The 14,962-nt window shown below is 41.0% G+C and overlaps 2 protein-coding genes across 2 annotated transcripts in view; one reads left to right on the top strand and one right to left on the bottom strand.

Moving 5' to 3' along the window:
* Positions 1 to 14,962, top strand: part of LOC134803394 (gastrula zinc finger protein XlCGF49.1-like) — a 294,572-nt gene that overhangs the window by 136,342 nt on the left and 143,268 nt on the right. The window lies entirely within an intron of this gene.
* On the bottom strand, positions 894 to 12,752 carry LOC134803528 (uncharacterized). The gene is made up of 9 exons (XM_063776328.1): positions 12,678 to 12,752; positions 11,214 to 11,305; positions 10,604 to 10,742; positions 9,713 to 9,781; positions 9,262 to 9,372; positions 8,749 to 8,927; positions 7,713 to 7,852; positions 6,575 to 6,709; positions 894 to 1,034 (listed from the first exon to the last, which is right to left on the bottom strand). The coding sequence occupies exons 1-9, from the start codon at positions 12,683 to 12,685 to the stop codon at positions 906 to 908; spliced, it is 1,002 nt and encodes a 333-aa protein (XP_063632398.1). The 5' UTR covers positions 12,686 to 12,752; the 3' UTR covers positions 894 to 905.

The raw sequence follows: 14,962 nt of genomic DNA on the forward strand, positions 1-14,962 counted from the left end.
CAACAATTTACAACTAATATTACTAGCAGAAGCAGTTGAAAATAGAGTTCCGGTTAATCCGGTTATAATATTAGCTTATTAGCTGAAAGTTGTTGACCATTAGACTTTCAGTACCGATAACTACTTGACGCTAGATGTCGACTACGAAAATAATAGGCGTTTTGGGAACAAAACTGATGTACCTATGGAGTGAGCACTCTATACTTATTTATCTATGCCAGTAGATACTTATATACATAGAAAACATCCATAACTCAGAAACAAATATTAAAATACCTTTAGAAGTACTTTTAAATCATTTATTCTTAAACATGCATAGGTTTTTAGATTTAAAATAGCTAAAAGTAATGCAATGAGCTATACCAAGTTGGTTCTTGTCTTGATCCAGTCGGTGAAATGCCACACATTGACATAGGTGGTCACAAAGCCATCCTGCCTCGATGTGGCTAGGTCGTGCAGGAAGAAACTATAAGGGCCACACCAAACTAGCGTCCAGCGAGTGTCGGCGTCTAATCCACTCTATCGGTGCTGCTCGACGCAACGTTGGCGTAACTGCGCAGCGACGCTATTTCCCGTAGCGCTGACTAGACGACGCTCAAAAAACGCTAGTATGGGGTTGCTCTAAAGGTGTAAATTAATTTAATGAGCTATCCCAAGTTGGTTTTTGATCCAGTCGGTGAAATGCCACACGTTGACGTAGGTGATCACAGAGTCATCCTGTCTCGATATGGCTAGGCTGTGCAGAATGTAACTAATAAAGGTGTAAACTAGTTTAATGAGCGATCCCAAGTTGGTTCTTGATCCAGTCGGTGAAATGCCACACGTTGACGTAGGTGGTCACAGAGTCATCCTGTCTCGATATGGCTAGGCTGTGCAGAATGTAACTAATAAAGGTGTAAACTAGTTTAATGAGCGATCCCAAGTTGGTTCTTGATCCAGTCGGTGAAATGCCACACGTTGACGTAGGTGGTCACAGAGTCATCCTGCTTCGATATGGCTAGGCCGTGCAGGATGTATAATGGAGTCGTCACGTGCTGAAATAAACGTTCATGTTAAGCTATTAAATCTCTTCTAATCTCTATAGGGGCCGGGTTGAGGGTCTGCCATCTTGTGGCATGTATCGGAAACATGTACATTGACACTTCACGATTAAACGTTCATATTATTTTTACCAAAACTCGGGCTAAAGAGCTTGATTCTGAGTAGAATCATGAGCTCTTTAGCACAGAATAAGTAATAGTATTATCATGGCTCCTCTATACGATGGCCCAGCGCTGCGCCAGCGAGATGACCTTGTGGTGGTTGGAACGCATCTACACGATGGCGACATTTAGTTGTGATCTAACCGGTTTCCAAGATGGACGTGGAAGTATACCGAAAATAAATGAATGTTAGATTTTTTTAAAGAATTAAATTAATTAAATATTTTTTTTTTAATTTCATGTTACCTTATAATTTGCTTAACTTATTTTAGAGCATATTATAATTTTTATTTAATTTTGTTACTAGCTTACCAACATAGCTGTGCAAATTGTGCAATGTAGGTACTTACTATATATAGTTAGATATGTATCTAATATTCATTTATTTAACTATAAGTATGTATTGTTATATTTATTTATTTAAATTGTAAATGTACTGTCTGCGTAAATTTCCTATTCCTTCATTACTTACTTCCATAACGAGGCCACGTACTCGTCATTTTAATAAAAAAAAAATTGATACTGAGCACAAACGTCCGCACTCGACCGCGTTCGAGCACGCACTGTGGATTGGGCCACGTGTAGATGCGTACCGCCATCGCTTGGCCAATCCCTTTGATGTGCGGCCGAAAAACCGACACCGCGGCCAACTCATCGCCATCCCGCGCGGCATAAGCCAACCGACACCACTACCCCCTCTACACGTTGGCCCAACATATTGGACCAATAGTTTGGGCCATCGTGTAGAGGAGCCATCATACAGAACGGCCACGCACCGCCCCGCCCCGACTCGCATTAGCTCGCCCCGCGACTGGCCGCGACATGAATCTGGCGGACTTCTGGCGTCCTCTCAGTAAAGCGACTTACAAAATACAAAAAAAATACAAAAAAAAAAAAATACAAAATTCTTTATTTCATTAAAAACCATTACATATTTTTACCAATGGCTGGTGTCTCCCTGTAAGTTATTTACAAAATAACCTGTGCTGGGAGGCACCGCTCTTCCATATCTAATTTACAATTTATTTAGTATTATACTATCATATACTTAATTATTATGTGTGTGTGTGTGTGTGTATGTGTGTGTGTGTGTGTATGTGTGTGAGTGTGTGTACTTGTGCGGCTTGGCTAGGCTACATAACCTAGCAAGTCTTCCACCTGATCGTAATTTTTATCTACTAACCAATTTACTACCTTATTTTTTACATCGTATTGTAGCTTTGGGTATATATCTAGTGCTTTGTTTAAAATATTGTATAGGTGCGAAGAACGTTTATTATATTGCCTATTAGCAAAAGTGGTGTTGGTTTTAGGTAGGTGCATGGCAATATCTTTCCTCCGTCTTGTCAAGAGATTGCGATCAAAAGTTGTGGTTTTATGCTTTCTTAGAACAGAGGTTAGTATATATAGTTTTCTAACAGTAAGCAACTTACACATTTGATATAGTTTATCAGTTGAGAACCACATCCTCTTAAAGTACATAATTTTGAGAAGACTACGCTGGGCTCTCTCTACGTCTATAAAGCGAGTCTTAGCAGCGCCACCCCAAACAGGCAAACAATAGGTTAACACAGACTGAACCAACGATGTGTAGATTTCTTTTAAAAGGTCTCTACTGTGGCCATTTAGACCCGGAACGCTTCTTGGCACCACATGTCTTAAATTTTTAAAAATCCAATTAAGCTTTCGTAAACGTAATATAACATATTCGAGATGTTGGTACCAGGACAGTCCCCGATCCACAAAAACACCCAGATATTTGGTGCTATCAACTTTTATTATAGTGGGACAGGTTTGCTGGGAGCAGTTCAGTACATTCTTACAACAGCTATGTATTTTAATGTCAAAACTATTAACAGGTTGTGTATTGCTGTATATACTATGACATATATAATTTGTTTTGGCAGTATTTAACGTAAGGATATTGTTCTTAAGCCATTCATTAATAGTTTCAAGTCCAGTCTCCGTAAATTTCTGAACATCTTCCCATGAAGACCCAGTGAAGACGATGGCGGTGTCGTCTGCGTACGAAAATATATCTGCGTGGGGGATCTTTAAGTCACACAAGTCATTGATATAGATTAGGAATAGCGTTGGACCAAGCACAGATCCTTGTGGCACACCGTACGTCACGTCTTCATCTTCACTGGTACAACTGGAGTCACCCAATTTCACCCTCTGTTTCCTATTTGTTAAATAGTCCTGGAGAAGACGAAACGGAATATCTCTTATCCCCATTCTTTCCAACTTGTGTAACAATATGGGGACAGAGACGGTGTCAAAGGCCTTTTTGATATCTAAATACACAGACATACATTTCGATCCATTGTCAAGATGGTCAACTATTAGTGAAGTTAGAGCAGATACAGCATCTTCAGTAGATTTTCCAGGTCTGAAGCCGTATTGAGATGGGGAAAATAAGTTGAATTTATTTAAGTACTTCAGTAATCTGGTATTCAATAACTTCTCCAATATTTTGGAAATTGCTGGTAAAACAGATATGGGTCTGTAGTTATTGACATCGTCTCTGTCACCATTTTTATAAACTGGTGTAATGATTGATTGTTTAAGTGGAGCTGGAAAAATTCCTTTGTCAAAACAAATATTTACTAAATGGGTAATTATTGGGATCACCACTGACTTTGCAAGCTTAAGAAATTTATTTGATATATTATCCCAGCCTGGTGCACTATTGTTCTTAAGGCTCGATATTACGGATTGTACTTCATCGTGGTCAGTATGGGACAGTATAAAGGAGTTGGGTTGAGACTGAAGGTTTAGAAGGTATGTTTGTTGTACAGTTTTATCCGGATTAATATTTGTCGCAAGCTGCTTTCCTATATTGGAGAAGTAGCGATTGATGTAATTTGCAGAGGCAGTAGGAGTTGATTTTATATGAAGGAGTTCAGAATTTGTGCTATTATTTTTATTAGTGTATGTAATATTTTTTATATTTTTCCACAGCAATTTATTGTTTTTAGAAGATTTACTTAATAGCTCTCTTTCATAATTACGTTTAAGTTTTTTTATTGATTTATTACAATTATTTCTATATCTTTTATATGTTATTTTTAGTATTTCGTTAAAAGGATCACTTTTTAACTGCTTTTGCATATTATCCCTATTTCGTATACAGCGTAAAATTCCTGGTGTAATCCAGGGTTTTATATTTCTGTATTGTTTAGGTATCTTTTTGATTGTAGTATGTTTATTTAGAACCGATGTTAATTCAAAGATTAGTCCATCTATAACTATGTTTGGATCGCTGATATACAGTAGATTTTCAAGATTATTATGTTTTAAGTCCTCAAGAGCTGCATCAAAATCTATTACAGTTTTAATCTTTTTTAAGCTGACGTTATTTTTCATTTTAGAAATACATAACAACACAGTAAAATGGTCGGTAGTAGAAGTTTGCAGTACACCTACTGAGGCTTGAAATTTGGATCTATTTATTTTTAGCATTATGTGATCGAGGCAGTTTTCTTCCCTGGTGGGCAAGGTATGTGCAGCTAGAATTCCATGTAAAGAAAGCATATCCAAATACTGAAGTCGATTATTCCGCTCTTGTGTGCGTTCATCAGTCTTAAGTTTTATGTTTATATTAATGTCCCCAGTGATAATGACGCTTTTTCTAGTGGATTTAATAGTATTTAAATGGCTATTTAATGAAAGTATAAAGGGGTCAGCGTTTGTGTTAGACGGGGATCTGTATATGCATAAGATTGAATTATTCAATACCTCTACCTGCAAACAAGATGCATTTGATAATTTTACCTCTTTTACTTTGTGCCTAAGAGCATTTTTTACATATACAACTACTCCATCATTCTGATTCAGTTGATGAGTGGAATAGTACATGTTATAGTTGGACAATTGGGGGATGAGTTTGTTAGAGTCAAGCCTACATTCCGTTAAAACGATTACATCTGTTTCAAACTTAAGACATGATAAAGATAACATAAAACTATCAAAATTACAATATATACTCCTTATGTTTTGAGTAATTAACGTAAAATCATTTCTTTTAACATTTAAATAGTTAGTTAGGTTCAAAGTGTCACATTCAAAAGAGTGAGCTATCTCTAGTCTATCAATTTCATTAATTGTTTGTAGTGTATCAGCCATGGGAGTATGTGGTATGATAAAAGCACTTCATTATTAGCACTGTGTTATGTATGTTTTTTATGCATAATGTATAATAAGAAATTAGATAAGATACAAACCTAAAAAGATGGATAATAATGATTATATTTTTCTTATAAGCAAGTTGGTGGTGTAAATTATGTATATGTACAATTTTAATTTTTTTTGCAGGTGATGGTAATAAATTAGAGCCGCGATCGTGTCCTGTATAATTATTTGTAAATGTGTGTGCTGTTTGTGTGTGATGTGTTAACAATATGTGCAAGTTCAATACTAGAATTAAGAGCAATAGTCTTAGAAACATGCTGCATTTTAAGTAGACAAAAAATAAAATAATTATTATGTACAATAATTGTCAATCTCCTTGTAGTAAGTGATGTACTTGATCCTCATGTTTTATCAGGATGATTGGCGATTGATCGCTTTTCCGGACATACACTTTACCGTACGACGTCCAGCAATATTTATAGCTCTTGGACCTGGACAAGTCACGAGCCAAGAAGTGCAGGCGCGCTGCCTTAGAGGTAAGGTTTTCAGAGAGGAATATGGGTGTGTCTTCTTGAGTTTTAAGTCCTAAATGCTTAGCACATAGTTTGGATTTATTCCTTACATTATATGACTTTGCCATTTTAAGGAAATCGTTTTTCAACAGGGTGGAGTTGGTCTCAACTACAATCGGTGCGTTTTTCTGAGCGGAGTTTTTATATCGAACTCTGTAAATATCATTTATGTCACTTTTTGTGACCTTGCAATCAATGGTTTCTGACAAGGTAGTGACCATTTCTACTAAGTCCTGCTTGCTCTCATTTTCCTTCCTAGGGACATTTTTAATTTCAAAGTTGCTTTTCCGGCTCATACATTGCATTTCGTCCAATTTTTCTTCCAAGAAAGCTATGTGCTCCCTGTCTTCCTTTATGTGGTTTTCAAGTTCGGTAATTTGTTTTCTCAGCTCTTGATTTTCCAGGTGTAAGTCATCCAATGAAGCTTCTATATTGTTGGTTGACTGCCTTATGTCTTTGACAGTGGCTTTCAAGTCGGAGATAGAGACTTACATACACAATGACGCGTGTACAGACGTGCCGCGCACACATATAAACGCAAATGATTTTTGATGTACGGATGGCGTCTTCGCCCTGTGTCTTTAGCCTGCGTTTTGGTAAGAAAACTGATGTATTGAGTTAGCACTCTATCCTACTTATTTCTCTATGGTCGAAACCGAACCATACCTGTTCTTTGCAAAAGAGGCCTGCAGACTTTTCCGGTTCATAGTCCTTGGGTGGGGCCACGGCACATGTCAGTGAGTCCGGTGGGGCTTCGTGGGCCTCCGTGCAAGCTGTGCGAAGGGGTATTATGGTGTTTAACTGAAACGATAAATTAATATTACTTAGGTGTGTTTTTCTTTTAAGGTGTGTTCTGCTTATAGTCTGTATCTTTAGGTATTTAAATAAAAGTAAACAAAATCTACCCTCAAATGGCTCCTTAAGCCAGTTGAGGGTAGATGAAAACATTAGGTACACGATCAAATAATGTAGGTAAAGTCAGGACGTTCAGTGACAGATCCAGGCGGTTTTGTATTTGGTTATTGGTTAACCAATAAATGTTATAACTATATACCCGAATATGTACAAATGATTAGTTTACTTTTATTTAAACACCTAAAGATACAGAGTATATAGTTACAGTTATTCTAAGTTAGTCCAAGTAACCAGAAATCTTCGATAAAATATCAACTCGTGTGGCACAGAGTAACATGACATGTGAAGAGTGTTTAGGCATGAACGGGCGGGGATAGCTCGAGATGAAGTGGGTTCTACTGACTTACGGCTCGATTCGGAAAACGAATTAGATTTCTACTAGACTCGAACAAGTTACGATACGGATAATTTAAAGATATTTGTAAGATAGATATGTCAAATTTGACGTTTCCGCGATTCTGGAGGTCCTCTTGAATGATTTCGACAAGTTCTGACTTAGATATCCAAGTCACATCTAGTCGATATCTAATGTAGATCTACTTGATCTCTAAATCGTCTCAAGATCTTGTGATTATCTCGAAATCCGAATAGGCCTATTAAGCTTCAAACAGTGGCGGATTCGCCCTAAGGCCCAGTAGGCCCGGGCCTAGGGCGGCAAGATATTAGGGGCGGCAAATTGTGACAAAAAATTCGCGGATGGTAACAAAAAATAACTCAAAATGTAGGCAATATGATGGGTGCTGAGAAAGGGGCGGCTACAGGGCCCGGGACCTAGGGCGGCAAAGACTGCAAATCCGCCATTGGCTTCAAAACCCCTCCTTTCAAGAGTTAGTCCTTTCAAGCGACTTTCAAGGCAAAATCTTCATCTTGGTCATCTTAGGACACTTACACGAATGTCCTTGTCAGAGGTGGTGATGCATGGCGCAGCATGCGAAGGTGGGCCCAGAGGCAGACAGGCAGGGGAGGCCCATGCCGGTGTCGATTCTAATGAGCGGAGCTTCAAGATGGCTATGTTGTTGCTGTCTTCGCCTGGAACATAATTAACATAACATTAATCATCCTTAACAGTTTACTAACCAGTAAATTTGAAAAAACACAGTAAGTACAATAAATTGCACAATATTTATGTACAGATTTTAAAAGAGATGTTTGCTGACAAGAGATAAACTATTCATACCACAATTTCAGTAAGGTTACCTAATTTTTAAAACTTACGATAGTTCCTACCAGATCCTTACCAAAATTGCTCAGATTAACGTTCAGAGAGTTTAGACTTTTCAAGCCTTGGCTTGCATCTTGATGCACAGTTAGGGAAAGCCTCCAAGTCCAACAATTATATAGGGACCGTGCGCGTTGGAGGGTCTGCCAACTTGTGGCCTGAATCGGAAACATATGTGCACATGTACATTGCCAAAGCAAGTGCTACCATCTACCGTTCTCGTCGGTACGTTTCCTTGTGCATATCAGGTTCAGCTATCTTCTGGGCTACATCGGAAGCATAAACGACACATTTACGCCTTGTGCCAAAAATTTGACGGCTCCTATGCTACCCCCTATTGGCCTCCGACACGAGTAAACGCCAGTTGTCTCGATCCAGCGCAATCTCCCGCCAGTTATCGGCTTGAAGATCGCGCAACCTCATCGCCCCAAAGATTTTTTTTTTTGCGGAGTGGGAATGCGTTTATGCTCAGTGTGTGGGACTCGCCACTCCTTTCCCCTCTCCTGGCAAGAGATGGGCAGAATTTGGCCCTACCCACTAAACCCACTCCGGCGTTTCACCCGCTCTGCCGTTCGTGAGGGCGCACTGGGATCGACTGGGGTGACATTTCACCACGTCCGATCGGTCTTCGCCCTACCAAGCGTCCCAGATATACCTTTTTAGCGCCGCGATCTTCATTTATCCGCTACTTTGTCAAAATCCTGACCTGCTTTATATCCACTATGTACAGAAAGTTTGCCGACAGCAGCTCGCTGGCCTCCCTTCACGAAAGCCACGTCCAGACCCTCGGCAGACAGACCCTGGACGCAAGAAGCCAGGGTCAGGAGCGCCATGGTGTCTTCGTGCACGAATGAGGCGGCGCAGAGCGGGGTGAGGGAGTTCTTTCTGAAAACAAAAATCGCGTAAAATCAACCAATTAACCAAGTGCGGGTAGTTCTAAAAACACGCGCGCCTAGATGTTGATGTCAACTTCAGCCAGTCTTCTCCGAAACCACAACAACACCGTCGGGGACAACGCCGTCCTCGTCCGTAGCACGGCGCGGGGGACGAAGCGCCGCTTGCGGGGCTTGCCATCAGGATTCTTATTATTTATGGTAATAAATACCTAGGTGAGGAATACGCACAGACCTACTTACTAGAAATAGTTGGATAAAGACACACATACACAGTTGTAAACAGTTTCTATACCTATGGAAGTATTGATGAAAAAGGTACGTACTTGTAAACCCAGGCCCGCCAAGGGAATTCTCCTTGGAGCACAGCGCGGGGGGCGGAGCGCCGCTTGCGGGGCTTGCCATCTGGATTGTTGATGCCGCACGCGTCGCTCAATCTGCGTATAAACGTAATACGTTTGCGTATACGTAAACGTTTAGAGGTATAAAATGTACAGATTTATTAGTATCAGTAAACATAGTACCGTAAAGTCATAATCTTCCAATTATGGTGACGGTATATACAGGCTGGCCAAAAAATAACTGCATTCCCGTTGCCAGGGAGGTTTTGGGATTATACTGAGCAACTTTTACTCTGACATCCGACACCACTACCTTCTCTACACTTTGGCCCATCATATTGGGCCAATATGATGGGCCATCGTGTAGAGGAACCATTACTTGACAATAGACAAAGGATTAGCAGTTCGGGGCCAGCTACAAATCGACAGACTATACCTATAGTTGACGAGGTCTTGTTGTTGGACGCAGCATATCTGGGTGGTGGCGCATGATGAATCTTTTAATCTGAGAATTAAGAAAAAATACATTCAAAATTGTATCTAAGGCCCTCTCCACACTCGTGCGTGAATCGCGGCGCGAAGCCAGATTTGCGAAATCGACTCCACACTCGCGTTCGCAGCTTCGCGCCGCGATTCGCGCATGAGTGTGGAGCGGGCTTGACACTGAGACAAGTGACGGACAGACAGACGGATGTACATGGCGATAATACGGATTTTTGACCCGAGTATGTCCTTAAACTACGTCTAAAAGAGAGGTAGGGCACTGTGAATGTCATATGCATAGAAGAAGAGGAAAACAACAAAACACATTCACCTAGACTGCAAACAGGTAGAAGTAAGTATACAGGAGCAAATACCTAGGGACTCCGTGCACACTGAAGGAGGCAGTTAGCAACCTGAAAACATCGCTAGGCTTCATGGAGGAGCTGGGGTGGTTAGAGTAGCGCCACCTCGTTTCACGCAAAATTCGCAGTGGTTGTCGATTCGCGGAAAATGCCCAAAAGCACTAACTAACTGTGGATGTCATCTCCATCTGTCCATATTCTTTCTGTGTATCGCATCTCACATTTTGCTTAATGAGAGAGTGAGACGCAATGACATTGGACTAAGAAATTGGACAGATGGAATACCACCCTTAGATCTATAGACCGACCGCTTAAATGAGTCCTCGCCTGCGCGGTACGGGGGCGACTAGGAAGGTGCGGGCGGCAGGCGTACGGCGCCCGCACCTTCCCCGCCGCCCTGAGTCGTCCTACCCCGTCGCCCCCGTACCGCGCAGGCGAGGACTCATTTAAGCGGTCGGTCTATAGATGCTAACTATACGTACTGCAGTTCCACGTGACCTCCTTTAATCCTGCTATCCTGTATGAGGGAGTGGTTGCAGAAGTAGCACTCCTGGCAGCCGCGGCCGGAGCCCTCGAGGTCGTTGCAGCCCGGGAGCCCGACTTTGCTGTCATCTTCGTCTTCTGAAAAATAAGGACTTGTAAGGAATCGACATACTCCAGCAGGCTAGCAATCCCCTATTATGATTAATTAATCCTCACCCAATTCATTAAGGAAATTGACAGTGACATCTGACGTGACGTTACCGTGACATTTAACATAACTATAAAGGTGACAGTCCATTTCCAACGACAGCAGCACTATCATTCATTTTACTATTATATGGAAATTGACAATAACACCGACGCGTTCGTACTAGTAGTGCAGCTGCGGTCAGAAATTGAATGTTAGAATGTTACCCTAACTGCAACATCAATGCTTCAGCAGTAACGACACTGCATAGATGCAGTGATCAGTGGATCACTGCCAGGTTTTAGGGCGCGTCACCGCACCAACCTCGCACTTTTTGGAATGCTCATCGTGAAATAACTTACATGAAATACATCATGAAATATCATGAAATAACTGGTGTTGTTAATTTTTATAGTTAATACCTGATATCCCGAAGATCTCGTTAATAATTTCATCCAGCGACGGTTCAGTGACAGCCACAGCATACTGGACCACTACCAGCACTGCGAGGAACCTGCAAGTTGAACATTGGTCACACGCAGAAAAAAATCGAATAAGTGCTCGGACTCGCCCACCGAGGGTTCCGTACTTTATTGTCTTCTTCAATTTAAGAGGTATCCTCTTGTCGGTGGAGTATTTCCCATTCCTCCCTCTCATATGCCATATCCTTCACCTCTTGATACGACACGACACCAGTTTTTAGGGTTCCGTACCCAAAGGGTAAAACGGGACCCTATTACTAAGACTTCGCTGTCCGTCCGTCCGTCCGTCCGTCTGTCACCAGGCTGTATCTCACGAACCGTGATAGCTAGACAGTTGAAATTTTCACAGATGATGTATTTCTGTTGCCGCTATAACAACAAATACTAAAAACAGAATAAAATAAAGATTTAAATGGGGCTCCCATACAACAAACGTGATTTTTGACCAAAGTTAAGCAACGTCGGGAGTGGTCAGTACTTGGATGGGTGACCGTTTTTTTTTTTGCTTTTTTTTCGTTTTTTTTTTGCATTATGGTACGGAACCCTTCGTGCGCGAGTCCGACTCGCACTTGCCCGGTTTTTCTTTTATTTGGTCTACGTAGCTACTTCTTGAGTATTTTTACTACTTACGTACTTTTTAGTATTTTTGTTATAACGGCAACAGAACTATCACGGTTCATTAGATACAGCCCGTTGACAGACAGACGGACAGTGGAGTCTTAGTAATAGGGTCCCGCTTTTACCCTTTGGGTACGGAACCCGAAAAACTGTGTCTTCTTAATAAATAAATAATAGTACCTAGTGTCTACCACGAACACTGTAAAGTAAAGGATTCGAAACGTCGGAATGTATTGTACCTAAATTAATTCATTACACGCGATATAATCTGTTTCCTTATTTTTAAATCATGAGTAACTATCGCGGTAACCGAAGACAATATTAAATAATACATTACACATGCTATCTTGCTATGAAACCCTCGCAACACTCAAGATTCCACTTTTCAAAACACTCGTTACGCTCGTTATTCAATTTTGGAATCTTTCGCTTGCTCGTGTACTTTGCAAGACAAATACCTATTGCAAATAATACACATTTATAAAATCGTAAGCATACATTAAAATATTAATATTTCTTACTTCCCTAACAATTAAGTTCATACACGTTTTTCCTTATAATAGTTACTAGCGACCCGTCCGGGCTTCGCACGGGTACAAATTATACACCTAAACCTTCCTCAAGAATCACTTTATTGATAGCTGAAAACCGCATGAAAATCCGTTCAGTAGTTTTTGAGTTCGCGAAACACACAAACAGACAGACGCGGCGGGGGACTTTGTTTTAGAAGGTGTAGTGATGTGGTAATTTAGGTTATATTACTTTCAACTAAACAATTGACTTTACCTGATCATTTTTCACAATTAAAATATAATAACAAAATTAAATACACTAATATTGTCCACTCTTCGCCGTCTCAGACTTATTACTCTTAGAATTGAAGCTAAAATAACAAAATCGATGTTTTGTTTTCCCTATATAACACAAACTTATCTGTATACACTTGTAAAAAACTTATACCAATCTTATTGCTTTGTGAATAAGGTTTGTTTAAGCTTAACTTATAGTTTTTGCATGTAAAAGTCTAATTGGTTATATTTCTGGTTTGAGACTTGTTCGCGTCGCTACCAACATAATGCAATAGCGGGAACTGGATTTAAGCTGTTTTAAACCTTATTTTAAAGGTTTAAGGTAGAATTTTGAATGGGGTTTTGGGCTGACATTATACATATTGATAGCTGCAAGAGATGAGCACTGGTTATTTAAATAGCCGGTTTAACCGACTCCGACTATGTGGGTAATGAGTTAAAAACAAATCATGGATAAAACTATACTCTGTATCTTTAGGTATTTAAATAAAAGTAAAGTATGTAATGTCTTACGGGGAAACTCGGACTGCCCTGAACTGGTTGCACAGCTCGTACGCCTGTTCGTTCCATCTATGGCTAAGAAGGCCCAATTTAATTTCCGACCACGAAGTCATCACCTGTTAGATGTGTCTAAAACACGCACTGTGTCCCATGGCAAATCACCACTTGTTCGTGTACTACAATATATTAATGCGCTCCTCGCATCAGCACCGGAATGTGATGTATTTGCAAGTAGTTGGATGGACCTGTGTAAAGAATGTATGAAGTTCTGTGAGGCGTTGGATAAGCGTCGATAGGCATTTAGCCGGCGGCGGCGCGCCGGTCAAAATCGGTCGGCGGCGGCGGCGAATCGGCGGCGTGGCCTTGAAACACCTTTGATTAATGAAAAAATAATTCAAACCAAAATTTTACCGAAAAAACATGTTTTTGCTGTAAGAAAGTTATAAAATAAGTGCATTTTTCAATTTCAAGGATAATTTATTGAATAAAGGTACGAAAATAGTTTTATATAGTATAAACGGTATCGCGCTGCATCAGAGCTGGTCTTAATCTTGGTGAGGCCCTGGCCGGAAAATCTTTGCGAGGCCCTTATCTGTTGTGCTAAGCAAAAAGTAGCGCATTGACTGTATCATCAGGTAAACGTCTTGTCGACAGTCTAAAGAGCCGAAGTGAGGTAAATCAAGCTTCGTCGTTAACCAAAATCAACGCAACAAAACCGATTTATGTCAATAGGTGAGGCCCCAGGCCGAGCTCCACCTAACACCGAAGACCTGATTCCGACGCCTTCCCATGCGAGCATGAGAGGCCAGAGGCTGAGCTGCGGGTATTAAGCATACAGCTTAGAATCGAACGCCAAGTGTGAGCTTGGCTGACGGGCGAATGCCTGGAGCGCCGATTGCGGTGCGCTTCTGTGCGAGGCCGAGACCAAGCTGCAAGAGAGCAGAGCTTAGAATTGAACTAGTGGTCTAGTGTAAGCAAGTCCGAAGGTCGATAAAGACCGAGGCCATAATGTTAAAAACTTGGAGATGCAGGCGCATTCGTGCGATGCCAAAGGCCGTGCTGCAGTGGAGCTAAGATCGGACAAAAACCAATGACCAAGCATTTTAAAACCGAGGCCGAAAGTTGAGCTCCAAATAGAGCCGAAAACTTGGAAGTTCAGATAGCGGCATACTTCCATGCGAGCGGTGCTAGGCCAAAGATTGAACTGCGAGAGAGCAAAGCTTGAAATTTGAACAATGGCAAAGTTTAAATGAGACCCGTTTTCGTTTCCGACGCCCTTCCGTGCGGATCCAACGGCCGGACCTTTGGCCGTGAAGACGCTTAATATCTGAAACTAACCCCTTTTTACACGTTTTAATAACATTCAACCATGCTTGCAATGGTTAATTTCGCGGTGAATGACGGATGAGCTGACCAGCTGGCAAAATTTGTAATTTCGTTGTCCTAAGACTAGTAGCGCGGTTACCAGACAGAAAAGTTTGAATTTACCTTCGATATTTTTGAATTATATGAACCTAAAATACCTTTTGAATGTCTATAAGCTATTCAGAGTGGCGCCGTTAAAGATCTAAACTAGATAAAATATATATTATCTGATTCTGAAAGTAGTAGTATCTAACAAGGTCACGCCGATGCCACGCCGATAGCGCAGCGTCGGCGGCGGCGGCGCGAAAATTTCGTCGGCGGCGGCGGCGCGCCGGCGCGGCGCTCATATCTACGTGAATCATCTGTCTTGTATTAGTTTTTCTTTCTGACATTTTA

Source organism: Cydia splendana, chromosome 26, assembly GCF_910591565.1.
Source record: "Cydia splendana chromosome 26, ilCydSple1.2, whole genome shotgun sequence".
Taxonomy (NCBI): domain Eukaryota; kingdom Metazoa; phylum Arthropoda; class Insecta; order Lepidoptera; family Tortricidae; genus Cydia; species Cydia splendana.

Excerpts from the sequence above, each read along its gene's own strand:
- LOC134803528 (XM_063776328.1), bottom strand. Across the intron at positions 7,853-8,748 it reads ACATAGTGGATATAAAGCAG|GCGAAGACAGCAACAACATA; the intron begins GTCAGGATTTTG and ends ATTATGTTCCAG. Across the intron at positions 1,035-6,574 it reads GCCTCTTTTGCAAAGAACAG|CACGTGACGACTCCATTATA; the intron begins GTATGGTTCGGT and ends CGTTTATTTCAG.